The sequence below is a fragment of the Leishmania mexicana genome, chromosome 29, assembly GCF_000234665.1.
Source record: "Leishmania mexicana MHOM/GT/2001/U1103 complete genome, chromosome 29".
NCBI lineage: Eukaryota > Euglenozoa > Kinetoplastea > Trypanosomatida > Trypanosomatidae > Leishmania > Leishmania mexicana.
The window spans coordinates 404,535-431,331 of record NC_018333.1 but is presented as its reverse complement, the minus strand read 5'-3'; the positions used below and the strand labels follow the sequence as shown (position 1 = coordinate 431,331).

The 26,797-nt window shown below is 61.5% G+C and overlaps 7 protein-coding genes across 7 annotated transcripts; all 7 read right to left on the bottom strand.

The window, feature by feature from the left end:
• Positions 1-788: 788 nt before the first annotated feature.
• LMXM_29_1270 (conserved hypothetical protein) lies at positions 789-2,903 on the bottom strand (the record flags this gene model as incomplete). Its single annotated transcript, XM_003877230.1, has 1 exon — positions 789-2,903. The coding sequence occupies one exon, from the start codon at positions 2,901-2,903 to the stop codon at positions 789-791; it is 2,115 nt and encodes a 704-aa protein (XP_003877279.1).
• Positions 2,904-4,045: 1,142 nt separating this feature from the next.
• On the bottom strand, positions 4,046-10,039 carry LMXM_29_1260 (conserved hypothetical protein; the record flags this gene model as incomplete). Its single annotated transcript, XM_003877229.1, has 1 exon — positions 4,046-10,039. The coding sequence occupies one exon, from the start codon at positions 10,037-10,039 to the stop codon at positions 4,046-4,048; it is 5,994 nt and encodes a 1,997-aa protein (XP_003877278.1).
• A 1,381-nt stretch (positions 10,040-11,420) lies between these two features.
• LMXM_29_1255 (conserved hypothetical protein) lies at positions 11,421-12,476 on the bottom strand (the record flags this gene model as incomplete). Its single annotated transcript, XM_003877228.1, has 1 exon — positions 11,421-12,476. The coding sequence occupies one exon, from the start codon at positions 12,474-12,476 to the stop codon at positions 11,421-11,423; it is 1,056 nt and encodes a 351-aa protein (XP_003877277.1).
• A 955-nt stretch (positions 12,477-13,431) lies between these two features.
• Positions 13,432-14,340, bottom strand: LMXM_29_1250 (putative Pyridoxal kinase; the record flags this gene model as incomplete). The annotated part of the gene is made up of 1 exon (XM_003877227.1): positions 13,432-14,340. One exon carries the CDS (start codon positions 14,338-14,340, stop codon positions 13,432-13,434), a length of 909 nt encoding a protein of 302 aa, XP_003877276.1.
• A 1,684-nt stretch (positions 14,341-16,024) lies between these two features.
• On the bottom strand, positions 16,025-17,671 carry LMXM_29_1240 (putative calcium-binding protein; the record flags this gene model as incomplete). The annotated part of the gene is made up of 1 exon (XM_003877226.1): positions 16,025-17,671. The coding sequence occupies one exon, from the start codon at positions 17,669-17,671 to the stop codon at positions 16,025-16,027; it is 1,647 nt and encodes a 548-aa protein (XP_003877275.1).
• A 1,108-nt stretch (positions 17,672-18,779) lies between these two features.
• Positions 18,780-20,951, bottom strand: LMXM_29_1230 (conserved hypothetical protein; the record flags this gene model as incomplete). The annotated part of the gene is made up of 1 exon (XM_003877225.1): positions 18,780-20,951. One exon carries the CDS (start codon positions 20,949-20,951, stop codon positions 18,780-18,782), a length of 2,172 nt encoding a protein of 723 aa, XP_003877274.1.
• Positions 20,952-23,070: 2,119 nt separating this feature from the next.
• LMXM_29_1220 (hypothetical protein, unknown function) lies at positions 23,071-25,863 on the bottom strand (the record flags this gene model as incomplete). Its single annotated transcript, XM_003877224.1, has 1 exon — positions 23,071-25,863. The coding sequence occupies one exon, from the start codon at positions 25,861-25,863 to the stop codon at positions 23,071-23,073; it is 2,793 nt and encodes a 930-aa protein (XP_003877273.1).
• Between the last annotated feature and the right edge of the window lie 934 nt (positions 25,864-26,797).

The window sequence follows — 26,797 nt, the reverse complement described above, 5'->3', positions numbered from 1 at the left end:
TGGCGACCCCTCCCCCGATAGCGCAGAGGATCGTGAAGCAGCCACCTGCCAGGATGCGCACACTCATAGATATACTTCATCGAGGAGCAGGGCGGCCGCCGAGGAGGTGGGTGAGAATGAGGCGTCAGACAGCGGGGAAGAGAAGAGCAGAGACACGTACACAGAAGAGGACGGGTGCGCGAGGCAAGCGGTGCAATGCCTGAAGCGGGTCTCAAGGCATCCACCTATAAACTACGACAAGGGAAGTGGTGGGACGAGCGATCGGCATCCGAACCGGTGTCATTGAGGAATCTGCAGGAGATGAGGCGGTGCCGCAGGCCCAAGCTCAGGTGAAGCCTCTCCCTGACACCTCCTCGTCCCATGCATCCACAGAGATGCGGCACACTTGCGAAGGCGTTCATCGGAAGTGACACCGCAGCGCCGAGCCTGTGTGCACGACTGTGCTGGGTTCCTGGGCATCTGCCCCCCCCATACGAAGACGTGTTTTCTTTTTTGAGGGGAGGGGGAGGAGTGCAGCATGAGGAGACCCTTCCAGCGTCTCTACAGAGGTGTGAACACATCACCATCACTGTCGTCTCGCTTTTCGCCTCTCACTCTCTCCACATGCGTGTTGGCTTGACTGCGCCCCCACCACAACCTTACATGTACATAGGCGCAGCACCGCCTTCAGCGCAGGCACTCTCGCCGACTAGCGCCTTCGCATTCTGCAGAGGCAGACACAGACACGTGCGTAAGCGTGCGGAAGAAGTGAGGAGAGAGAAAGTCCTCTGTACATCACCACACGCGCATCAAATCTCCACTTGCATCATGCGCAACTTTGCCCCCAAGAGCACCGTCTCCAGTAATCCCTGCTCCACATCCCGCCGCTGTTTCGTCAGCACCGACGTCGGCGTCTGCCGCATAATCTCTAGGTGCTCCTCCGCCTGCCGCCGCCGCGCCGCCTCGGCTTCCATGGCATCCTTGTGGAGCAGAGTCTGGTGCTGCTGAAGTAGGAGGTTGCGGTAGCTGTATTGGAGAAGGAGCGAGGAGAGAATGACCTGCTCACGGCACACTGTTTCGTGGGTCTTGCTGCACAGCGTGAGACCCCTGTCTCGCCCGCATGGAGAGTCGACGTCTTCGTCAAACAACCCCATGTCCAGCTCACTGCCCTCCTCCACACTCATAATGCTGACGTCCACATTCGTAGTGCCGCTGGCTGGTCCAGCCTGGCCGGCACCGCCATCACTCGCGTCCATCACGGCAGCCGCGGCGCCGCTCGCCGTCAGCTGCTGCTGAAGTCCGCCAACGCGCTCCAGGGCGGTGGTGAGCTGCTGCCGCAGGTCCTCTCTCTCTCGCTCGACCTGGCGCAGCTGAGCCCGCCACGTATCATTGGCCGTGGACACGTCGGCGGCGGGAGCGACCATGGCGGCCACCTGGCGCTGCAGAATGCCAACCTGCCGCTGCAGGCTGTCGCGCTGCTGCCGCGCCTCATCCAGCTCGTTCTCCAATGCCAGGACGCGGTCAACCGACCCGTTGGAGGCGAAGGAGGTGTTGAGCTGGGCGGCATCATCGCTGCCGACCCCACGCAGCCGGTCCTGCTCCAGCTCCAGCACCAGCACACGCGACTGCAGCTCCTCCACTTGCGTCTCCAGCTCCAAGCGCGCCTTCATCTGCGCAGCGAGCTTGTCCTCCGCTACCGCGAGTTTCTGCAGTGCCTCGCGTCGCTCTTCTGACTTCACCATGACACCTTCCTCCGCTGTCTTGAGGCGCCGGCGCAGCGCCTGCAGTGCCATCTCGTGGGCAGCTGTCGCCTCTTTCAGCGCTGTCACCTGCGACGACTGCTGCTCCACACGCGCCGTTAGGGCCGCAATGGTCTCGTCCCTCTGCGCACAGCGCCGCTGCCACACAGAGAGGATACCACTGCCGCTGTCGCCCCCGGCTTCGCTATCGCCGCCCTCTGTTGCCGCCGCCGCGGACGTGGCAACGAGCGTGGGTGACATTTTTGCCTGATCGCCGAGCAGCAGTCGATATTTTCCCTCCGCCATCTCCTTGTCCTCCTTACTCGCCCTGTAGGCGTCTTGCAATGCGGCAAGTTGTGCCTTCACCTCGGCCAGCTCCTGTCGTAGCTGGTAGGTGGCGTTGCGGTAGTAGCCCTCGTCCTCCTCGCCTGCGGCGGCGGCGTTCGAGCTGGCGCCACGGTGGGACAAGGGCGATAGGGAGAAGCCAGTGGCGCCCCGTGTGGCCATCGGGGACGCTGCCGCAAAGCCACTGCTGGCAAGCTGGGGACTCTGTGCCCGGCGAAGATGTGCCGACACGCCAGACGGGCCCTGCTCAGAGACAGCGGCGGCGTGGTGACGAGGCTTCAACTGGTAGGAGCGCATTATCTCCTTCACCCATTCCGACAACACCACCTGCTCCTGCCGCGGCAGAGACTTGACCTCGCTCAAGACAGCTGGCACGCCGCTGAGCACGACAAGAGCGACAGTGACACCAACCAGTTGCGTGAGTTGGTGCCGCTGCGCCGCTTCTGCTGCGGCGGAACCGTCGTCTCCAGCACCTGGCAAGCCAGCGAGCACCGCCGGATCGAGTCCTTGCGTGACAGGCGCTGAGGATGTGGTGTGCATGGCTTCCTGAGCGTACGCGCCAATGTCGCGGAGGAGCGCGCACATGTTGTGCTCTCGCTGCTGCAAATCCTCCTCCAGCATCGGCCCTATCAAGGAGGCAACCGTGCCTCCCGCGGTGGATTCAGAGCATGTGGGCGGGAACGAGCTGGGGGCCACCAGCCGCAGCATCGCGAACAGCGCAATGCCGTCGCAGAGCTGCGTAAAGTGCGTGGGACTGGGGACTGGCAAGCCCGGCTGGGCAAGCGGCAGTAGCCGACGCACGAGCGCCAGAGCGGCTGCCTGGCGCTCTTGGCTCGTCATTGTTGAATAACAACGAAAAAAAAGGTAAAAAGGCGCCGCTGCGCCGGGTCAATGTGCTCCGCTGTTCGTCAGGATGGAGAAATCGTTGGTGGGGCGAAGGGGGGGTGGGATATGGACTCCGGGGTGACGATAGCGTCAGATAAAGGGAGAGGGGAAAAGGAGACGTTCGCCTGCACCGACACGCACCGGCACGCAGGCCCAGACTGCAGCAGAAGAGAGATGAGACGAAGACGGAGGAAGGCGCGTCAGTCTGAAAGAAGGTGCCTGTGCATGCACAGAGAACATGGCGTTCCCAGGTTATGTCTGACGTGGAGCAAGGATGCAAGGAGGATTGCCACACCCTTCTCCTACGCCCTCGTCCGTCTGTTCCTCAGTGGAGGGGGTGGAGAGCATCACCGTGAGACACACCAAGAGGCTGCCGGGTCGAGCAAGCGCGCTCCTGAGGATGATTCGCGGCGTTGAAGGAAGGCGCGCGCAGATTTTGATCGAATCGTTTTTTTCTGTTGTTTTGGAGGGGAGGGGAGGTGGTGGGGACCAATCGCGTGGTCGAAGGTACACTGAATCTCGCAGTACTGGCAGCGGTCACGGCAGGGATTGAAAGGCCCGCGTATGCGGTCTCTCGGCAGCCGCGTGCAGATCACTCTCGCCTCGCCTCCCCTCCCCTTCCTCCCAACGCACACGCACGGGCGCGTAAACCATGTGAGAAGATGAGGTCCAGCAGGAGAGGGCGGGGCGGGGCACATGCGAGATCCCGACGGAGGAAGGTCGACGACAAGGTAATACAAGAGACATCTGTTGTGTCATCATACAGGGCGACGGAGATGGGGGTGCCAAAAACTGTAACGTCCGTCGCTGCGTGCGTGGGCGTCTATACCGAGCATTCAATAAGCGCGGCCACACACACATACACACAAGGGAAAGGACAGCGGCGCAGCACCAGATAGCCGCGCACAACGATGCGCACGTCCTCGTCTGAGAATGGGATCGGTGCCGTCACCGCTGTCCACAGAGAGTGAGGGCGTGGGAGTGGGAGCCAGCTGGGGCGTGGAAGGTCACATGGTGGGGCGCATCGACTCAACCACCGACCACCGACACCCACCTCTGATTCGAAAATCGCCCGCCTCCGTCTCTTAGAGCGCAACTCACGACACCTGTGCGCCCGTAGGGGGAGCAACGGAGGCCTTGATTACTGCTTGCACGTCCTCCATGCTCCAGCACGGCGTCGCGGTAAGCACGCGTGCGATGGCGCTGCGGCCCCGCTGGTTGTCAAACCATAGCGAGGCGATGGCGGTGGCTGCCAGATAGCGGCGGAGATGTGCCTCTGAGTCCGTTGCTGCCACCAGCACCGGAAGCATGCTGTCCTCGGCCGGCTTTGCAGGAGAACCCCCACTCAAAGCGGCATCGATCTCCAGCAGAGAGCCATCTACAGCAGCAGCGCAAGAGTGATTCGTGACGTCGCCAAATAAGCGGCGCGGCAGGGGTGCGGCCGCAACGTGGTCCGCGCCGGCCGCTCCACCCGTCACAGCGCTTGGCGATTTTCCCTCGGCTGTCACCACGTCTCCAGCTGCGTCACAGGAGGCAGGAGCTTCTATGTTGGGCCCTGGTGCCTCTCCCAGCCGCATCATGCCGCGAGCGTAGACGCACGCCTGCTTCGCCCAGTCGACCTCCATCTTGTTCTCCATATCGATGACATCCTCCCGCAGTTTCACTTCCAGGCGAGCGCCACCGCGAGAGGTGAGAGGCGGTGCGCCGCCCGTCATTGTTGGTCGAGCTGCGGGGAGTGGCCGCTTTGAGTTCGGCGGCGGCGAGGGCTGCGGACGCCACTCGATCAGCTGGCTTACTGCCGTGAGCCCCATGCCGGCCGCCTTCAGCGTCAACAACACCCGCGCGTCCTGGCAGAGCGTCGATTTCAGCCCGTCGGCAAAGCACACGTTGCGAATAGCGAGGAGGGCAAGAGTGGCTGCTGGGGCGTGCAACGAAGACGCTGGTGTTCCGGCAAGCTCCGTTAGGACGCTGAAGAAGTCGCACTGCTGCACAAGCGACTTGGCGATGGAGAGGTGCAATGAAAGCGCTGCCACAAGGCGCAGCCAGTGCAGCGGCACAGCGAGATCGCGCCCGTGGCGCCGCAGCTCGCGATCACTTTCCACCACCGCACGTGCGAGGAACTCCACGCCGCGATGCTTTACGAACGCGGAGAGGAAGACGGTACTTGTCGGCGCAGAGGATGACCCAGCATCTGAAAGGGGTGTAGCGCCCTCGACACCCTCCTGCAACCGCGATCCACACAGCATTGTGCACACGTCGCAGCCCACAACACAAACGATGTCGCGGTCGGCGCGCTGCGGGGTCTCGTCGCGGGGAGGGGAGCGCAACGGCAGAGATGCCGAAGAGGCAGCCGTGGCGCCTGCGCCGGTGATGGAAGGTGAGCGCTGCTGCGAAGGCGAAGACCGGAGGCCGCGGTGGCGATCTTGCGGCGTTGATGTCGGTGAAAAGGCGCGGCTGCTCAACCTGGTCCCGGTCGCAGAGTCCGCTCTGACCCATCGATTCGGCATATGAAGCGTCAGCGCCAGGAGGCGGCCAAACAAAGTGCGGCCCAGCGGATCGCCCGTGCTGGCAATCTCCGTGAGGATGCAGCGGCGGCCCTCGTGGGTGTCGGCCATGCTTCGCAGCGCGAGCACGACGGTGGGCTGCAGCTGGTGGACACGCAGCGCGTCACACAGAGCGGCGCACAGAGCCTGCCGCTGGGCGTCGGTCAGCAGTAGCTGCCGTTGCGTGGGGCTGCTCATCTCGTCCTCTGTCGTTGGGCTGGAGGCGCGCGCGGCGCCGTCCGCTCTGGTCGCCCCGGTGCAGGAAACTAGACCCGTTAGCAAGGATACCAGTACTTGGAAGTGCTGCAGCTCTCTCACAACCTGTGCGGCATCGTGCGGCTGGCGAGACAACCGGCGGTGGGAGCTGTGGCCTCCGTTCTTCGCCGAGCTCGGCGACAGCTGCGCGCTCTCTTGTAAACGATCAACGACGTGTCTGAGGGAGGTGAGGCTCTCCTCCAGCCATCCGTCGCCGGAGGTGGCCGCGTGCACGGCTGCACTTCGCACGCGGCGCAGCAGACGACACTGAAGGCCGCTCACACAGGGGAGACGCCGCAGCGTGGCGGACACGGCAAACAGTGCGGCGCCGCGGGCTTCCAGCACGCCGAGCTGCTCTACTGGGCACGCGTCCACGACCGCGGACACAAGCGTCGCCGCCAGGCACCGCGTGCGCTGCGACACACACGGCGTCATCTCCTGCATGGCATGCAAGGCGCCAGCGCAGATGTCCTCCACCAGTCCTGTGCAGCCCTGTTTCAAGGGCAGACCACCGTGCCCTCGAGTCCCGTTAGAGGCGCCGACCTCAGCCTGCGCAGCGGAACCGTACGAGCCCGTCAGCCAGGAAGCGCCAACGCGACTAGCCCACTGGATAGCAGCCTGGTAGCTGAACACGAGCGCAGGCGACAGAATCCACGACGGGGGCAGATGCACCGCGTCACCGTCCCCGGCCTCCGGCGTGCGCGCTGCCTGGAAACGCGCCGACAGCAAAGAGGCCACATCGCTCGGCGTCGGCAGCTTCAATGCGGCTGCTACGGCATCGCAGAGAAGCCAGGAGCTCAGCGAGACTGACTGCACCTCAGCTGCAGCGTCGCGTAGCAGCGACTCCAGAGCGCGGAACAGCGTTCCCGTGAAGTTGTACTGGAGCGCAATCTGCTCCGCCGCCGTGACGGCGCGCGTGCACGCATCCTTTGCGACGCCACCGCCGTCCCGACGAAGTACGCTGTGGCCGCCCTCGATCGGGTGCTTGAAGGCGCTGCAGATGCGTGTAAGACGCCTGTTATCCGCGGTGATACTCTGTAGGAGTAGCACCCACTCCGCTAACGACGGAGCACCAGCTGGACAGAGAGGAAGCGTGACTGCCTCCTCCAGTGCGGCAGCCGCCCTCATCACGCTGCACAACGATGATGGTGATGACTGCTGAGGTTTGCGGTGCCGCTCGTGCGGCGTGCGGCGACGTCGAGCCTGAAGGTAGGTCTGCAGGTGCGTGGCGAGCTGCAGCAGTGCGTTCACCGCGTAGGCGCTCCCAGTGCTGGTGCTCCGCCTTCCCGACGCAATCGTCGGCAGAAGCTTGCGAGAGAGGGGACTGTCATCGAAGTGGAAGTACTCGTTCAGCATCTCGGCCGCAGTGGGCAGGCGACGGCGCTGCTGTAACGGAGATGGCGGCTTCCCCTCGCACGAGGGCGCTGCTGTCTGGTTCGCTGTCTGTGCGCCGATCAGCAAGTCCACCAGCACCGTCAGCCACTCGGCAGCGGCTGCCGCCTCCCACTGTGCGGCGCGGGGTCCGTAGTCCAACACGCACGAAACAGCTGCGCTGGCCAGCGAGGGCATGTGTCTAAGAACTACCAGCACCTCCTCAAGGCGCTGACTCACGTACAACAGAAGACGATACGGCACCGCGCGCACCGGGGGGTGCACGCTGCACTGCGAAACACACGTGAGACTCGGAAGAACCCGAACAAGGTCCTCGATCGCGAAGCCCGAAGCGCTCATTGGAACATCCCCGCGGCTGCGGAGATGACCTGCTTGCGCGTGATACTGCAGACACGCGTCCAGCGCTACCAGTGCGCACTCGCCAAGAGAGGTGTACCTTGAGCAGCGCAAATTCAAGGGCACGTGATGCACCGGAGAAGCTGCCCCACTCTCTTGCGCGGCCGTAACATCAGGGTTGGTGACCGCCATGTCGACCAGCAGCGGTATCAGCGACTGTGCAGCAAGCGCCAGTTCCGCCTGGATCGACGCGGCGGCGGCGTTCCCCTCCGCCTGCGCCTTTTCCGTCGGTGTGGGCTTCACTGTCGAGCTGTCGCGCGCAGCCGCGCCCCAGCGCAGTTCATCCCCCAGCACAGCGGCCACCAGCCGGCACCCGAGCACCGCCACCGTCGTCGCGTCAGTCCGCACGCAGCGTAGCGCGTATTCTAGATAGACCTCATCCGAGAGGGCACCATCGATGTTGGTGGGGGTGTCGAGGAGAACAGATCGGCAGCCCTGCGCACGCCGGACGGCCATCTGCGCCACCTCAAGGACACGCCCCTGCGAGACCCACACACGCTGTGCGTGGACTGCAGCGCCAGCGTGGATGTTCAGCAGAAATGAGAGCAAAATCACCCCGATGGAGGGACGCAGCAGCACCGCCGCCTCCTGCGCCTTGCGGGCCGCGGCGTACGGGAGCAATGCGGAGCCGATCACACTTGGGTAGCTGCCGCTGTCGCGGCCCTCTCCACGGCGGAACGAGGAGGGGTCGAGAGAAAGGCCGGTCATGGTCGGGCCACCGTCGATGTCGCCGTAGCCCAGGGGGGCCATTGTCTCTTGTGTCGATAGCATCGTAGCGCTCGTAGTGGCCGCGATGTTCGTGTTCGTCGGCGTGATGGCCGAGACAGTCAGCGAGGAAATCCCTTGGCGGTTGCTGCTGTTACGTACTTGTCCAGGCGACGCTCGCTCGCCATCCTTGCCCAGCTCGGTACGCAGCATGGGCAGCAGCGCCGAGGCAGCCACCTCCAGCACGCAGCTATGCGTCTCCGCGCGCAGAGCACTTACAGAATGTACATGGCCAATCCAGAGCAGCAGAAGTGTGAAGAGGATGCGATCGCGGCGGGTCCGCGGGGCCGCCGTCAGGTATCGCCCTAGGCTGCGGCGAAGCATCTCCGGCGTCAGTGCCGCGCCGACAACGGGCGCGTCGGCGACCGTCAAGCACCAGAGCCAGTCAAAGGCGGAAAAGAAGTCGTCATGCGAGCGAGACGAAGCGAGGTGCCGCAGTGTCTCCTCAGCCACGGTTAGCGGCACCGCACACGCGAGGCGCTGCGGCTCGGCATCCACCATGGCGCTTATGTCGTGCAGCTGCGAGGGCGGCGCTGGTGACTTGTCCGAATCCGCGGCAGGGTTCGCGGCGGGTGGCGAGGGAAAGCGCGCTGCATCCCCTGCAAGAGAGACGCCACCACGAGCAGCAGCAGCAGCAACAGCGCCACCAGCTTCCTCTGCTTCATCCGGAACCGCCGCTGCACCGCCGTGGCGGTGCTTTGCGGGTGATCGCAGACCACGCTCCAAATCATCGAGCGCGCACGGCGTAACAGCACCAGCTGACGGCGACGGTGACGGCCTGTGCGCCGGCGCCGCACCGGTGAGGGTGACATTCAATTCGGAGTCATCCACAGTGGACTCCCGCGCGTCGCAGCGGCTGTGTGGCGGCATGCCAGGAGTGGCGTCACCGCCTGACACAGACGCCGCCGCGGAGGATGCACGACCGCGCCGAAGCTGATGCTTGCGAAGCCGCTTCGAGGCTTGGTTAAAGAGAGCGATAGCAGCAAACCGACGAGGTCCCTGCTGCTCCGCGAGCAGCTCGGCCAGTGTGTCGGCGGCATGCTGCAGCAGCACCCCGTGCCCCCGGATTGCCTCCACGAGGGAGCGGACATGCTGCTGCAGCGGGATCGACGTCCTCAGCTGAGCTAGCGTTGCTTTGTCAAAGTCCAGCTGTGTGCCCTCGCTGCGCGCCACATCTGCAACGTCACCGACGCATGCGCTGCCGACCGAGTCACGCCCCAGCGGGAGTGCCAGCAGTTGCTGCAGAAGACTCGCCGTGATGCCGTAGATCTGCGGCGGCGCCATCCGTATCACATCAACAAGCACCTCCAGGATGGGGCCTGCGCGGGCCAAGACCAGCAGACTGTAATACGGGTCGCCGTCTGCGTGGAGCGAGACCATCAGGTCGATGCACTGCGATATGGACTCGGCTAGGACAAAGCTGAGCTCATCGTTGAGGACGACGGCAGCTGACGGTGGTGGCGGTGCCGGGAAGGCGGAGTTAGTCCCATCCTGGTGATGCAGAAACTTGCTCGGGTGTTCGGCGAGGACGCAGCCTCGCCACGCGTCGAGCAGGCGCAGGAGCAGGTCGCCTTGTTGCAGTACCGCCGCAATCGACACGCGAGACAGCAGCAGCCGCTTCAGCAACTCAGCACCTTCCATGACGACGAGTGCATTGTGGTGCGTCAGCTTGGCTGTCAGCTCAGCAAAGAAGGCGAGCCACTTTGTCTGGGTGAAGGACGCCGCCGAAGGGAACGGCATTTTGTGGCGGTGAGAGGAAGAAATAGAGATCGAGGTAGGTGTAGGCGTGGGTGGGTGGGTGGAGATCCACGTGGCCCCTCCTCGCAAGCGTGCCCTTAAATCTGTATAGGTGTGCTGTTTTCTGAGTGTTTGCCGTTGTTGATGTTGCGTTGCTTCACCTCCTGTATGTCTGTACGCACCCGTCCGCGCGCGCAAGAGAGAGAGACGCCGACGTGATAAAGTTCCTCTATGCAGTGGTGAAATGGTTTATGGCTCTGCGTGATTGCACGTGATTGCCTGCGTGTATGCGTGTGTGTGTATGTGTGGCTGCGACCTCCTCGAAGCCGCGTTGAGGAGGAGGATGGCCGTCAATGGCGCTGCGCTTTCTTAGCTGAGCTTCACGTCTATGTGTGTTCAAAGGGTTTATCGAGACCCGGCAGCAGTGCAAGCGCGCATGTATTGACGGGGGGTATGGGAGGGAGAGAGGTAGGGTACAAGTAACGCCCAGTCGCCCACTGTATCTGTGTGTGTGTGTGTGTGTGTATGCGTGGCGAGAGAGCCAGGAAACGAAAAATAAGAATCCAGAGTGAATACGCAGCCGCGCGCACTCGCATCCTCTTCGTGCAGCTTCGAACGTGAAAGCGCAGCTGCCTGCCTGCCTTCTTCTTGTGTGCGTGCGCGCGAGCGTGCAAGTGCATTGGGGTGTCACACAGACGCACACACACACAGTTAGATGCAGAGAGAGAGCCAGATGCTCGAAAGCGTCACGGCAAAAGGGAAGAGGATTTTTGAAGGGTTGAAGCGCAAAACGCCCGGTGCATCTTCACGTTACGCACACGCACAGAGAGTGCCGCGGGAGCGGCACCAAGAGCCGTGCGCAGAGCCTCTCGAGCGAGTAAAAGAACGCGCACGCGCACGCACGCTGGCACAGCTCGCCAGCACAGTGGCAAATAAGGGGAAGAGGGGAAGAGCAGACACGAAGCTGCCACGTCGAGAGCGTGCCCTTTCGTTCGTCCGTCGGTTACTTCTCGTCCACAACGCAACAAACGGTGACCCGGATGAGCTGAAAGGTTCGTGAAAATGTACGCGCGCACCCACACAGAGACAACCGCGCGTGAGCAGAGCAGCCGTGAGGTCAGCCAATGCCCACCAAGGCAAAATGAGAGCAAAGACACACTCACAAGTAGAAACCATCCCCATGGCTCGAGGCATCGCACTTCGCTCTCGCAACTCCGTCAGTCTTTGGGCCATCCGCGAAGTGCACATGCCGCCACGGTCGATCGACAAGTACGTTGGTGCAGAGCGAGAGCCGCACATCCATCACGTGTGCCACCTTCTCCTCCCCCTCCTGTCGAGCCGACCGGCCTGTGGGCACACTAGCTGTTGCAAACAGCAGGAAAAGTCACAAGCACAACTTCATCAGCTCCACGGCATCGTTTTCACCGGCGTAGTAGCGCGCAAGGTAACGCCGCTCATGGAATCCCAGTCGACGGTACATGGAAAGCGTGGCAGCTACCGCTGCCTCGCTGCACTCTCCCTCTGACTTCCAGTGATTGGCATCTTGACGGTGCTGGCCGGGTCGTATGGGATCCTGCTGCCGCCCCCAGGTCGCTCGATCATCGCGAAGCCGCTTTGCCGTCCGCCGCGTCGCAGCCAATGTGTGCAGGCGCCAGCGCTCAATCACATATGCCACACCATCACGCCGGTCAGAGGCGAACACACCCGCCGGTGCCTCCGTGCACGCCAAGCATTGCGTGAGCAGCCATGAGGCAAGCCCACGACGCCGGTAGTGTGGGTGGGTCACGACAACTTGAATGTAACCCTCCACAGAAGGGTGGCACAGGCCTACACATGGTGAGCCCGTGGTCGCGCTGCCAGCGCTGACTTGGCCGCTGTGCGGTGTTCGACGACTCACCAAAGAATAAGTGGAAGGAGTTCTCGCTGATAAACGCACCCACACGACGCCAACAACACAGGCAAGCCGTAGCGCGTCGGCACTCGGACACGAGCTCGCCGAGCACCCGTCATCCCTGTCACACGAACACCTTGGTGCTGTAGTCGCCTCCTCCGCACTTCTGATCGAAGCACTCACCTCGCTCTTGTGCACCTCAGACGCTCCGTCGCTGGCCTTCAGCGTGCTTGGCTTCCGCGTCTCAGGCGCTGCCGCATTCTGAACGGCCACCCAGTAGGCGTGCACCTGCAGCAGCTGCCCACGACTGCACCGAGGGTAGGGTGCGAAGGACCACTCACCATCGCCGTCGAGCTGCTGCACCACATCGAGGTAGGAAAGGGGTGCTGCAAGATCCGCCTTTGACGGTGGCGAGGTCGGTGCTGATTCGCACGCAGGCACTGCTGCGTCGCCGTCGCTCACGTCCTGCTTTGGCTTCTCTAGGCAGTACACGCTGAACTGCGCGTTAATGCTCGCGGTTGCAGTCGGTGCAAGATGCCCGTCACGCATCAGAGTGCAAGTGAGGCTGACAGCGCTGCCTGGAAACTGAAAAAGACGCGTTGTGCGTGCAAAGGCGAGAGAGCGGGGGCGGGGAGCTTGCGCGCCACGTCTCTCGCTTCTCACCCGCCGCTCTCGAGTGCGGGAGCGGTGCGCGTTCGCTTGGTGAACGCAGCGCCTCCCCCGTCCCCCCTCCAGAGCACTTGCAAATCAATGACAATTCGCTCAGGGAGAAGGCGGGGGCAAAAGGGCAGCGACAGCGTCGGTGTATGGGGACAATGAACTTGAATGGACAGAAAACGTGCCAGACATCTCAGAAGAGAAGGGCACACACACAGAGCAACAGAGGGTGAAAGAGCGATGGAGAGTGTCAGGCAGTGAGACAGCAGAGGGTCGGTCGCTTGCTTCCCTAAAAGGGCATCACGGGTGAGCGCGCGCACGCACGCACGCACGTGGCCCATCTGCCTCCGCGTTTTCGAAATCGGCTACGGAAGTGTGAAACAGTGCAGAGAGAGGGGGTGAGGCTGCAAGCTGTCTGGTCTTCCCCAGCCACTAACCCCTCCCCTGTCAGATTGGCACAGTCGAGTGTCAACATCGGATCCGTGAAGAGCGATGATGGCGCATGAATCACTCAAACGACTACGCTCACTCCCGCCTCCCTCCCTCCGTCCGATCCTGATCGTCGAGGCGGCCACTTCACATCCATGCATGCGTGAGTGAGCGGACGGCGCTTGTGCTTTTGGTTTTACGCAGGCTCCTCTCCCCCGCACCACCATCACCACCTTATCAGCGCGTGCGCGCCGCCGAAATAAACCCGCCAAAAGAGGAGGAGAGAGGGGGGCGCACTGTCTCATAGGATGTACAGATACCGCGACGCTTGATTACACCTTGGGCCAGATAACTCTCTGCACACGTGCTACGACACTTGCTCTCTACCTGAAAAGGGCGCCAACCCCCCAACCCTCGCTCACGGCAACGGTGTCACCAGGGCCACGGAGGACGGATGCTGCAGCCGGTCCGGGTAGCTCGTCACCCGCAGCTCACGCGAGTTCAGCGTCGCTTTCCCGGAGCCGCCACGCTCGATAGTGGCCTTGATAAGATCCTGCAGCACCCCCATGGCCTTGCCGAGTGCCAAATCCATGGGGTCGCTGTGCGCAAAGGCCACCAGCGAGGCTGCAAAGACGTCACCCGTCCCTGTGTAGCGCCCCTCGTGGTACGGCACCACCCCCGTGTAGCGCTTCGTCGACCCGGTCGTCTTGTCGCGGCAAGAGAGCAAAAAGCGGAGGTGCGCCGGGTCGTCGGCCATTGCGAAGGACTTAATCACCACGGTAGGCGTGCCCCGCGCGTGAAACCAGTTAGCGGCCTCAATCGCTGACGCGAGATCCTTCACCTCCACGGTGCTCAGGATCGACGCCTCGAAGTAGTTCGGCGTTGCAACGTCCGCATGTGTGAGCAGCTCCCTGTACGCTTCCACCACCTCCTCCTTGCAGTACAGTCTCCCGTCGTCACCCATCACGGGGTCACAGAAGAATACAACATCCTTCTTACCCTGCTTCCGACGCGCCTCTCGAATCTCGGTGACGGTCGCCGCCACTTGGCGGACGATGTCTTTGTTGTTGATGTACCCGGTCAGCACATACGCGTAGTCACTCAAGAAGCCGTTGGCGCGCAGGCCTTCCATGATAGTGGTGAACTCCTCGAGATCCATGCGATGGCCCTTGATGACTGGATAGCCGCTGTGGTTCGACAGGCTCACCGTGTTGATGGCATCGACGTCGAAGCCGTGGAGCTGCAGCGGAAACGTAGCGGCCTTGTTGCCCACATACCCGTGGGTCACATGGGACTGAATCGACAGCACGTGCTTATCATCCGCCATGATGCTGCGACGAAGAGGAAATAAGAAAAAAAAACAGAGAGATAGAGAGCAGTCGATGTCACCAATGGATTCGCCCCTTTCCGTGTCTGCACAGACAGCTTCGCGTGTACGGGCTCCCGTGGAGGTGAGAGGGGGGAGGGGGTCGGTGGGCCGATTTCCTGCAAGACAACGCACACGGGCCCAGCAGTGCCGCGTTTCGAGGAAATAGATAAATAAAAGCAATGCAAAACGAAACACCAACGCGCACGAGTCCGATATAGGCAATAAGAAAAGGGGGAGGGGGGAAACCCGCGGCCAGACGCAGTGTGCAATGTAAGCAGGAAGAGCGCAAGGTGGTCCAATGAAGCTGCAGCGTAGGAGAGAGAGAGGTGCGAGGACAATGGCACTCAAGCGCTATTTGAGATGTGTGTGCAGCGCTACTAATAAATAAAATACGCAAAGAACTTGATCACTGCGTGGCAGCGGATGACAGATGGATCAAGTAAGGGCTGGTCCTCAACTTAGCATACCAAAACTTCGGAAGAAGAAGAGAAAGCACGTGTGTGGCGTTGCGAGATGAGGCGTGAAATCGAGCGATGAACACAAAGAAAACGGGAGGAGCTTAGTTGATGCGCGGTGTGCGTCTTGGTAGGAGGAAGGGGCGCGAGGCGTACGAGTGTGAGACAGCGCAGATGCAGCCACGATGCGTCGACAGAACCAGTCCCAAGAGGGGACGGGAGGCGCCCCATTGTTGAAAGAAAGAAAAAAGGAAACGCCACCCCGCAACGGCGTTCCGCAGACGTAGGAGGCGGAGAGTGGGGGGAGGGAAGGTGGAGGGGCACACACGCCTCTGAAGACTCGAGGCATAACACAGAGACATACGCATGCGTCTCTCTTGAGTCGCCTCCGTTTCTTCTTCGCTAACGGGCGAAGGGCGCATAGGCATGCGCAGGAATAAGAAAAGGGACGTGTGCCTCTGTGACATCCCACAGCGTGCTAGAGAAGCGGCACACGGCAGGGTGAAGCGGCCATGAGAACGGACCTCCAGTGGCCAGCATCGCCGTGATACATTCGCGTAAGGTTATGAAAGGCCCACACTGTCTTCAGCCTCTTCATGCATGTGTGTATGTGTGTGTGTGTGTGTTCTTGTACTTGTCTGTGTACGATACATGAGCCGACAAAGTGCGCATCGCACTTGATGCAAGCCAAGTGCGCAAAGCAAAAAAGCGAATCTACGCAAGGAGTGCCTGCATCCACGTGTGTTTGTGTGTGTGTGTGTGCCGCGTCGCAGATGTCTACGCACTTGGGCTTTTCCGCCGCCGCCGCCCCGCCCCCCCTACCTCCCTCTCTCCCTCCCTCCCCCTCCTCCTCGTCAGAGGTCTCACAGTAGAGGCAAAAGTCAGGAAGGGTGCAAGCGCGCCCAAGCAACGCGAAATGAAAAAAGCTAATATACAAGGAAAAGCAACGTGCAGAAGACGAGAGAGACAGAATAAGGTCGTTGTTTCGTGGCGTCGTCTCTCTCCCCACCACCACCCATCCCCAGCCATTCATCCAGCCATCCTACGGTGCATTGCGAAGAAGGGAGGGGCCACAGAGGTACACGCCACCGTCGCACATGAGACCCAGCAAGGTGCAGCTGGAAACACCTTTCTGCGCACCTTTTCATGGTGGGCCAGCAAAGCGCGTTGCTCGCCAAGAATGAAGGCTACACGAACTTTATCGTCCAGTTCGGCACCTTCCAGGTGGTCTTGAGGATGCCCAAGAAGACGGCGTCGTCTTCGATGATGGCGCTGAGGCCGTTGTAGTAGTCCATGAACTCGGTGTACGGCACGAGTCCGAAATGGCGCTGGTTCTCATCCCAGATGGCGAGGAAGCCCTTCAGTAGCTTCTCAGCTGTGAAGATGGCGTCGCTGACGACAACGGGGTGCTCTTGCGCGTTGAAAGTAGCTTGAATGTCCTTGATGGTGATGTTGCCGTCCGAGTCGTAGTCCAGCCGCTGGAATACCTCGAGCACAGCCTTCTTGCGGGCTGAGTTCATGTGGCCGCGGACGTAGTCCATGAAAACGTCGTAGTCGATCCGCTCCTCGTACGCCTCCTCGCCTGGGGCGTCGGGGTATGTGGCCTCCTCGTGCGGAAACGCGCTAAAGATGGTGTCTGCCACCGCCTCAATCGTTTGAAGGGCGTGGCGAGTGTCGGATAAGCGGCCGGCATGCGCGCCAAACGCGCGGGAGCCACGGACAAGCTGGCGCACGCCGTTGCGTGTCATCCATCGCCGGCCGTCGTCACTCACCTTGCGGAACGGCCGGCCCATCGCCTTGATGCCGATCTCTGGAATGCCGCCCCCGGCGTGATCGATGTAGGCATCTCGCAGCTGCCTCAGAATGTCTAAAACTGGGCTCTCCAGCTGAACCGGCACCCGCTCTCCACCCGGTGCGCGCAACGTGGACAGCATCGTGTCGGGGTTTTGAATGGAGCTACTGTTGAGGTTCGCCACGGGGGCGAGAGAGAATGTCTTGGTCTTGAGGTGACTCGCATCCACCGAGACGATCTTGAACCGCTTCACGGCATCGTCGCGCTGGTTCTGCGGTGGCCCAAGTACGAGGATGTTGTTCACGTGAAAGTCATCTGTAATGTACGTCGTCGCGTTCGCGCTGTCTGCGTCGTAGCTTAGCGCCGAATCGGCTGCTGCCGTGACGTCAGCAGGCTTGAGGTACACATCAAATGGGTAAGCCGGGAAGTGCTTCAGCTCACAGTAGCCCATATTGCCAATGATGGAGCGCACCTCCTCCAGGTAGAACCCATGCCACCGAGGGTAGTAGCAGCCGAAGAAGTACCGCTGAGTGTCGCGGCCGTCCGCGGAGAGCTGCTCGCAGTGAAAGCGCAGGTAGTCGCCACGCTCAATGCGAACAACGTCGCTGTAGAGCGAGGCATCCATGCGCACCGACATTTTCTTTGTATCTGCCGTCGCCAGTCGCCGTCTCTGGTGTACGCTTGTGTCTATATCCGCGTCTGTGTGTGTGTGTGTGTGTGTGTGTGTGCGCGTGTGTCGGGACAAGCAACCTCTTCGACGAGAGAGCGACGACACAGACAGCAAACAAAAAACTCTGGGGCAGTGCTCTCCGCACAGCAAGAAAAGGGAACATCCAGAATAGACGAGAGAGTGAGCGGGGTTGCAAGTACGCTTCGGGGCCGCAGCAGCACGAGTTTCCTTCTCCTCTTCATCGTCGCTAGCACTATTGCCCTCTTCCCTCGTCACATGTGCGATGGAGGAGCAGGGACGTCCGCTGCGTCTCGGCACAGATGCGTGTGTTTTGTTTCTTTTTCGTTTGCCGCGGTGTGGTTGCACCTCCATCATCCCCCCCCATAACCGTACACCTCAGTCGCTACTATCGAAGGTCGCTGCCCTCGCACACGCATGAGCACCGACGGACATGCGCACAGAGTCACGGAGAGAAAGACAGAGCGCGCGATCGTCTGTGATTTGTTCAAACACAAGAGGCACCGAGGGACAGCAACACGCACACACGCACACGCACACCGTTAACGGCGAGCTCCCACTAGACCACACAGACACATGCACACACACACACACACACAGCGGGGGTTACACAAGCAAACAGAGCACGGCTACCTCAGTGCTGCACGCATACAAGCGCTCCTCAAAGGCCCCACGGACAAAATATGTATATTTATATATATAGATATATGTATCCTGAGAACGAGGGAGTCAAAACAGGGAAGGGCCTTCCACATAGAAGGGGCAGCGATGTGGGCCTTCCGTGGCGCTTGCGATCACTAAAGCGGAACGCACCAGGGCACGTTGGAAGCTGAGCAGCGCAGTGCGGGGCGGGGCCACAGCAGTCAGCGGCAAACGGCTCTCTCGTCCTCGCCCTGGTCGTGTTCGCCCAAGCAGACTCTCTCTTTCCGTCTCTCGAGAGCGCATGTGGTCCCTGATCACAGGGGCCACACACCGCTGAGTGCGTCGCATCCTCAGGGTCCAGCACGACCCACCATGTGGGGACGGAGCCGAGCAGCTCCCCTATCCCCCTGCACGATGCCGAACCACCTCTGGTGGGGCCAGGATCAGGCACCCTACGCCATGGGGAGGTCAGTGCGGTTCATCGCTGCTGATGCCGGCGGTGGGGCCGTGGGCGGTGCTGCGGTGAGGCGACCTGCGAGGCCGCGGGTGGGTGGGTAGAGTTTGGGGCAGGGGCGGTGCTCTCAGGTGGCTGGGCCGGGCGCATTTGGTGTACCGGGCGTCTCTCTTGCTCTGCTTCGCACGACGCGGATGGGGGCCCCTGTGGGCAGGGTCTGGTGGGCTTATAGAGCGGCGTTTGGCACATGCACTTTGGCACAGAGAATGGACATGCGGAAGAACAAGAAAAAACTTACGTGCACTGTTAATGCGGCGCGTGCGGAGTGGCGGGAGTGACGCTGGGGGGAGAGTGGGTCGCCCTCTCTTACCGTTTAAACCACGCGTTTGCCTTTGGTCGCTGCGCCTTGCTGATGGGCTCACGGCGAATACCGTTGTTCGGCAAGGACGGGAACGTCTCTTCATTGATGACCAGTCCAGGCCCTACATGGGCTGGGCTAGACACCGGCGCCGAGGCGGCAACCGGCGTGGTGACGGACGTGCCCGAGGAGGCGGTCGCTTCAGACCCCCAACCGCGCGGGCCGTTGTTGGACTGCAGCTTCAGGGAAGCCGCTGCCGGCGGCGCCGACGTCGTTGGAGCGGTGGCGTGGGCGCTGACAGAGGGGTCCTGGTGTTGGGCCGGCGCGGAGCTGCTGCAACCAAACTTGGACCGCGTGTCCGTCGTCAGCCATGCATTCTGCTTGGACCCTTTGCCCTTGGCGTTCGCCCGGCCAAAGGGAGACGGCGCGCCAACAGGTGTACTGTTGTTGACGCCGTTATTGCTGCTGGTGCTCTTTCCAGCTTTGCAGTTCCGCATCTCCTCCGCACGCGTCGCAGCCGCATTCGCCTCCGCCTCTTTCCGTGCGTCCTCCTCGCGGGCGCGGGCGATGCGCTGCGTCTCGGGGGCCATGCGCATCTTATACACCTCCTGCAAGGCTGCCTGCTTCGCCGCTACTGGAACGGTCGCGACGATCAACGGGAACACTGCATGGAACACCTGCGGGTCAGGAAAGCACTCCTTCGCCAGCACGTCGTAGTACTCGGAGGTGAGCATCGCCGATTCGATGAAGTCACGAGTGTAGCTGCGGAAGTGGGCGTAGGTGACCGGCGATCTGGCGTGTTTGCCCAACATGTCGTTCAACCGCTGCTCAAGCTGCTTCTTGTCTGTCGGGAGTTTGTTCTTGACGTTATAGTTGCTCATATCCTCAACGACGGCGAAGGCAGAGGAGGAGGGAGCGCTGCTCCTGTCGTTGCCCCGCGCCCCACCGACACGGGCCGAGGTGGACGCTGCACCGGCATCGCTGGCAACCGAGCGGGTGAGGACCGGGAAGGCGCCGCTGCCCAGGTAGTACAACGGGATACCATTCTCCTCCGGGGCATGCACCCTATCTACGCCGCGGTCACCACCACCGCCTCCACGGCGACCACCACGGTGACTGTTCTCCTTCGTCGGCATCATCATCACCGTCTCCACGCGGAACACATGGTCGAACGTGATCTGGATCACGTTCGCGTTCGACGCCGTCGCCGGCGCGGAACCGGCAGGGCCGCTGCCCGCTGACGCGCCAGAGGCCTCGCCGAACATGGCAGGCGAGAACGTTATCTTTGCCTTGACGCCGTGGACACGCTGTTTATGCACCATCAGGTCGATTTCGTTGCCAAACACACGCATCATCAAATCAAGGGACGCGCAGTCGGGATGGTCGCATATCTTGTGGCACGTCTGGAAGTGCTGATCAAGCTTCTGCCGGCTGGCGTAAAAGGTGAAGGTAAACTGGCCTCGATTGCACACATCACACGTGTAGTGCTGCTGCTGCATGTGCTTCAGCAGCGACTCGCCATCGTAGAAGCGGTTTGCACGCTTGCAAAAGCGGCACGGTGGGTGGCCTGTGAACGATGACCGGTCATGCCGGCACCGCCCCTCCATGTGGTACTGCAGCGCCGTGCTAGAGTAGGCCACCTGCTCGCACAAGAAGGCGGGCCTGTGCTGGAGACACACGTCACAATACACAAGCTCGTGATCGACCCACAAATGATCCTTCAGCATGTTCATTTCGAGAAACGGATCTTGATGCCCCTGGCACCAGCAGCTCTCAATAGGGCACGTGAACTCGTACAGTTTTGCCACCTCGTACGCAAGCTGCGGCGAGTCGATGACGCAGCGCAGGTGGCGATTCGTCGTGACAACCCGCCGCATATTCTCCATCTCCTCAGCCGAGAACTGCTCCTCCTCGCGACTCACCTGCTGCGTAATTATCGGCATCTGTGTCGCCTCTTTACGGCAAACCGGGCAGCTGCCCCTGTTCAAACTGTGAATCCGCAGGCCACAGCTGTAGCATGTGTAGTGCCCGCATGGAAACACGCACAGCGCGCGGCACGGGTCAGCACAGATGAGGCATTCCACTGGAACCTCCTCGCTGTATGGGCTAAAGACACCAGCAGCGCTACGGTTGCCGCTGCTGCCTCCTCCACCTAGATTTCGATTGCCCCCTCCACTCATGACGATAATACGCGCTTTTCCATTCGCTCTTGTGGCTGGGTTCTTCGCTGCAGCCTCGTCACTGAACGGCCGCCTGTGGGTGACCGTCCAGCGCTTTTTCTGTCGGTATCGTCTCCTCACCTGCAATACTGGCAAGTAGCGAAGAAAATGACCGCCGCGCTGCCCAAGGCGTGAATGAAGGCGTCCTTCGATCTCCACACGCAGTGACAGCAGCAGCAGCAGCAGCAGCTGGAAAGGCGGCGCACAGAGATGACCCCCCCCAGCGAAGAAAGCGAGGGTGAAATATGCGCCACCGTATGCGTGCGCGCGCGTTTGCTTGCCTCTGCTTCACTGCGGAGAGCGAGCGGCGCGCCGGTCTCTGCTGCGCGTGCCGAGTGAACAACCACCGACCTGCACTTCGTCCTTCCACTCAGCCCGGATATGTCCTCCGACTCAGACGCAGCGGGCAGGGGAGGGGAAGACCGCAACAGAGGCTTTCCTTGACAACCGTAGGCAGACAGATGGTGTCAGAAGAACGAGGCACCTCGCCTCTGACACAAGCGAGAGCGAGAGGGAAGGGGGGACGTAGTGGCTGCCCACAGAAAACACTATTCGTATTTGGAAGTCGGCTCTTTAGCTGCTGCGCGTGGGGCACGAGCTGCCTGGACTGCAACGGAGTCAGAGCACCCCTCCGTACGGCTACGAACAGACGGTGAGACGGGGTGCAAGGAGGGCACGTATGTCTTTTATCGAGTGCGTGATTATATATATATATATATGTGTGAGGGAGGGATGCCAATCTGGGTTTGGGGGTGAGCGGTGGCGCAGAGAGAAGGGAAAAAACTCGCGGGCAAATCTACTTCTGCCCGAGCCACACGTACGAGTGAGAGTGAGAGTGAGGTAGAAACAAAAGCGGGAGAATGAGGGGAGAGAGGGGGGGCTAGAGCGGGACGGAGGTCACCTCTACAAAAGTGCAAGCAGAGACACGGAGGGGGAGAGAGTTGCGAGGAGCCACGGAGCGTAGCTCACCAGCCTAGCGTGCCCTGTTTGCATATGGTCGGCGTCAGCGCTCCTGTTGCGGCGGCTTCGGCTCGACTGACCCGGGAGTCGCAGTGCCTGTTGGGGCAACCTAACAGAGCCTGTAGACGGAGGGGTGCGCAGAGCAGCAGCGCGTGCACGCATGGTATGTATGCGTGTAAAGTTCCGTGAGAGGAGAAGGAGAAACGGTCCAGCTGTATCCACGATGATCACACACGCACACACACATAAAAGCCAAGCCAAGACAAAAAAAAACGAGGCGGGGAGGGTGGAGAAGAGCGAGAGAAAGAGTGAGAGGAGAAGCAATCGACGTTTGCCGCCAAGCTATTCGCGTCACGCCTCGCCTGCACACGCGTGTACGTCTGCATCTCCCTAGACACACCAAGGCACATTGGTTACCGACAGCCTCCTCACGTTCTCCCTCTTCCACCTCGTCAATGCGGTTCTGCCTGTGTGTGTGTGTGTGTGTGTGTGGTACAGGTCACGGAGGAAGACGGGATCAGACAGGCAGGGAGGCGAGTGAGATAGAAAAACGCATACACAGAGAGAGTAGAAAAAATGCGAAGCAGCGGGCGCCGTGCACGTGCAGGTGTGGGTGTAGGGAAGATCGAGAGAGGGCTTGAAGGCTCAACGGGAAGGCAAGAGCACGAAACAGGGAGGGGTGAGAAGAGAAAGCAACACACGATAATTACTGGCGGCACACGCCACACCCTCAGTGCCAAATACGTACATATTATATATATATATATATATATATATATATATGCGTGTGTGTGTGTGCATCTAAGGTGAAGGGAGAAGTCTACAGGAAATACAGAGTGAATACATTAACGCAGGTTGACTCCAAAAGACGCGTCGGCAAGGCGGAGGCGGAGGCGGGAAGGCGGCGCCGCACGAGACGCCTCTCCTCCGCCTTTTTTCGTCTTCCGTCCCGTTATTTCCTCCAAACGGGTGTCGCCCCCACAGTACCATGAGCTACTGCTGCGCGAGTGTGTGCGTGTGCGCGTGAGGTGCTGGCCCTCCTCCTTCCACGGAACGGGAAGGGAGCAACACCGCTACTTGTCTTTCGCCTGGGGCTTTGCGGCAGTCCCCCGCGCCTCGCTCAGCTGCGCAGGGAGGTCATAGGAGTTGACCGGTTCGCCACAATAGGAGGCAAGATGGACTCGGGGTCTCGCGCCATCAGTCTCTCCGGCTGCAGACGCTCCCCGGCTGGTGCCGCCGTGGTTGTTTTCGCAGCGTCACCCTCCTCTCCGGCTAGGGAGAAGCGCGACGGCGTGCCGACGTTGTGTTGCTCGCGAATGCTCGTCGATTCATCGAGGTGTGGCGGCAAAGACTCCAGCTCCACGTGATGTGTGCCTTCTGCCTTGGGCGAGGCGGACTTCTTCGCTGGTGCGGAGATAGAGAGTGTATTGACGTCGAGCGGAGCAAGCCCGCGACGTGCAGGCAACGGCAGTGGCGGTGGTGCGGCCAGGAACACCGAGTTTTCCGCGTTCTCTACTCGCCGGGTGTCCTCTCCCGAGACGGGGACTTGTGCGGGCAACCTGCTGTCCTCCCTCTTCTCTGCGAGAGCGGGGTGAGTGTGAAGCGTGCCCTTCTCCGTCCGAAGCGCCGGCGTGCCGCGGGGAGTGCTCACCGTGCTGCACAGGATGTTCTCCGTGTCCGCATGCGCACCAAGGGCGGTCACCACTGCACGGGAGAAGACAGGCGCAAACGCCAGCGATGTGTAGAGAGGCCCCGTCTCCTTGTGTGAGATGAGAAAAGTGGTCGTCAGGCTCTCCACCGGCACCTCGCGATCCACCTCTAAAAACGGTGGGAGGCGCAGCGCCGTCGCCGGTGGAGCAGCGTGACGCGAGCCATGCTGATGCTCCTGCTCTTGCTTCGCCGTCGGCACTGTGCAGCTCTCCACTGTCAGCGTCTGGCGTCCTGCTGCCCAGGTTGGTGCTATCATTGTCGTCAGCTCGTAGTTCGCACCCTCGAAGATGAAGTGCGTCGCCCTCATCACCACCTCAGCGCGGGTGTTGTCATGGTGCTTGCACAAGCTTGCGTACTCACGACTGCTGATGCGTTGGGCGCTCTCGATGCGCTGCGGCGCTGGCGACGCTGTGCTGATCGTCGGGGCGTTCACACTGCTGCGGAACGAGGCGCCACTGCTGGCGTGCGACGTCGCGCGGGGTGGCGCACGCGAGGACAACGCAGCCGACGGAGCGTCGCGAACGCTCTTGAAGAAGTGCATCGTCGACCCATCCGCCATCTCGCGCTTCACGAGGAGTCGGATGTCGCTGATCTGGCTGTTGCCCAGTACAGTCGTGTACGTCGTGTACGTGGCGCTCGCCACCGGAAGCTCAGCTGGGCAGCGGCGCACTAAATAGTAAGTGGGCAACGCCGGCGCGCACTGCTCCATGTGCACCACCTGGCTGACCACCTGGAGTCCTCGCTCAATTTTGTCCTCGAAGGAGGTCGAATTATCGAGCAGGCGGAACATCGGGTGGCCAACGTACATCCTCTGCAGACGAAGATCGGAGGTGCGTGCGCCGTCTAAGTCCTCGTACCGCGCCGGGTTGTCCAAGTTGTAAAACTCCTCCGCTCCATCCGCGGCGGTGACCATGTGAATGACGGCGTCGTAGCGATCGCGCAGCACGTCGATGGTGCTACCGACGCCGCGCAGGATCTCCTGGAACTGCGCATCAGTGCAGAACGCGCGGCCGTCCATCGTGCCACGGTCCGAGACGATGATGGTCGGCACATTGGACGCCACGGCGAGTGCGTAGAACTGGTCCTCCAAGGCAAGCTGGGTGCGAAGGAGCCCGAGCTGCTGCGGCACGGTGAGGTCGCCATCCCACTGCATCCCGCCGGTGACGAGCAGCGTCGCAGCCTCCGGCACGCACATGACGCGGAAGCCGGTGCGCTGCGGGATCTTTGCCTGAATGGCCGAGAGCATGGTGGACTTGCCAGCGCACGGACCGCCGGTGAGGCAGATACGGTATACCTTGTGCTTGGACCCCAGCACCTGCTGCACCGATGTGAGCGGGAGCCCTTCGTACTGGCCAAGCGCCGGCCCAGGAGAGGCCGAGCGAGCCACCGGACGGTAGGCTGTGAAGGTGCTGCTCAGCAGAGGAGCAGCAGGGCCACCCGGAGCATCTGCGAGAGCCGTGGCTTTCACCGATGCGCACGCCGACGCGGCCACCTCCTCCGCCTCCGGCGAAGCCGGCGATGGAGACGATTTAGCAGACGCAGCGAACTGCCTCTGTCCCTTCTCTCCGTAGAGGCCACCCTCGCTCTGCAGGGACGTGCCGCTCCGTCGCCCCTCGTCCGGTGACCTCACGGCAAGCGTGGCATCCTCACCACAGTCCATGTTGCGGTTAGCGACGACGCCGGCGTCCTGGCAAGACCTGAAATGAAGGTGATCGCCAGCGATGATGGCATCACCAGTTGCGTCGCGGCGTCCCGCCTTTGCCCGCGTCAACAGCGACGCCGGCGCCGGGTGCAGGGGCTTCGTGGCGCGGTTCTCTTTGCGGTGACTCTTGACGGCCGCCTCGGCCGTGACCGGGGCCGCAGTCAAGACTGCTGCCAGAGGGAGTGTGGCCAATGCCGAGGTCCCCTCGCGGTTGGGAGGGAAGCGCCGATGGGGCTTTGGCGCGGCATGCGACAAAGATGCCGGTGCATGTGCCACTTGGGTGTCCGTGAGGCGCTGCCGAGGGTTCGCTGTGTGCTCAACGGCGGGCGGGGCTGGAGCGGTGGCAGCTGCATTGGCAGCAGCAGGCGGCGTCGTCGTTACTGGCAGTGCCGCCACCCGCTCCTCCGATGAGAGCGGCAATACTTCTGCCGATGCTGCACTGACTGTAGGTACGAGAACGGCGGTGCCCGCGTGCCGCACTGTAGACAAAGCGACGCCCATCGCTGACGCACGCACACTCTCGTGGGTATGTGCGCGCAAGTGCACCGAAAGAAAGGAGAGAGACGAGTGCGTAGGCAAACGTGTGGTGGCCTGTGCTTGGGTAACACAGTGCACATACGATAACACTAGACATGCCACGAGCACAGAGTACGCGGCACAGAAAGGGAGAGATGGATAAGCGATAGAAGTGGAACGCAGTAGGAGCTGATATTAAACGTCGATGCCACACCCCGACGGGGGGGGGGGGGGCAATGATCGGCGCGTGGCATCTAAACACCGCACGGTCTCCCAGCGTAGCAGTCGCATTGTCTCCAGATGCGGTCAATTGCCACCGACGCGTCGCTGAACTACGGCCCTGCAAGGTCAGAAATACATATATATATGAGGGGAGCAGGGGGAAAGGAGTTGTGAGACAGCGCAGGCAGATACAGCCGCCCCGCGTCTGCCACCACTACCACCACCACCACCCACACACACACACGCGCCGTCCCCTCCGAAGAAATAAAACGCCAAGCCGCCTTTGCGTTGACGGGTTTGCATTTCTTGACCATTGTGCTGTTTTCCTTGCTAAATCACGCGAAGTGGACGACGCGCAAGAGGGACAACGGTGGCAGAGGAGCGCGGGGCAAGGAGGAAAGGGCGACAAGCAGAGCACGCGAGCTGAAGGGATTCACGCAGCATCCATTGACGGCCCCACTGCCACCCTGCACCTCCCCCTCCTCGTCCTTGTCCACTCCGTTGACACTCCAACGCAGACATACACACAAAACACCTCCGTCATTCACGCACACACACGCAAGTACGCACCACTACCAAAACGTCAACACAGCAACACATGTCCTCCTCCACGACTGCCAGCGGGGCATCGTCGTGCTTCACGCATGGAGATGCGAGACCAAACCCCTCCACCCTGTGAAGAGGTCACTGCTGTCGA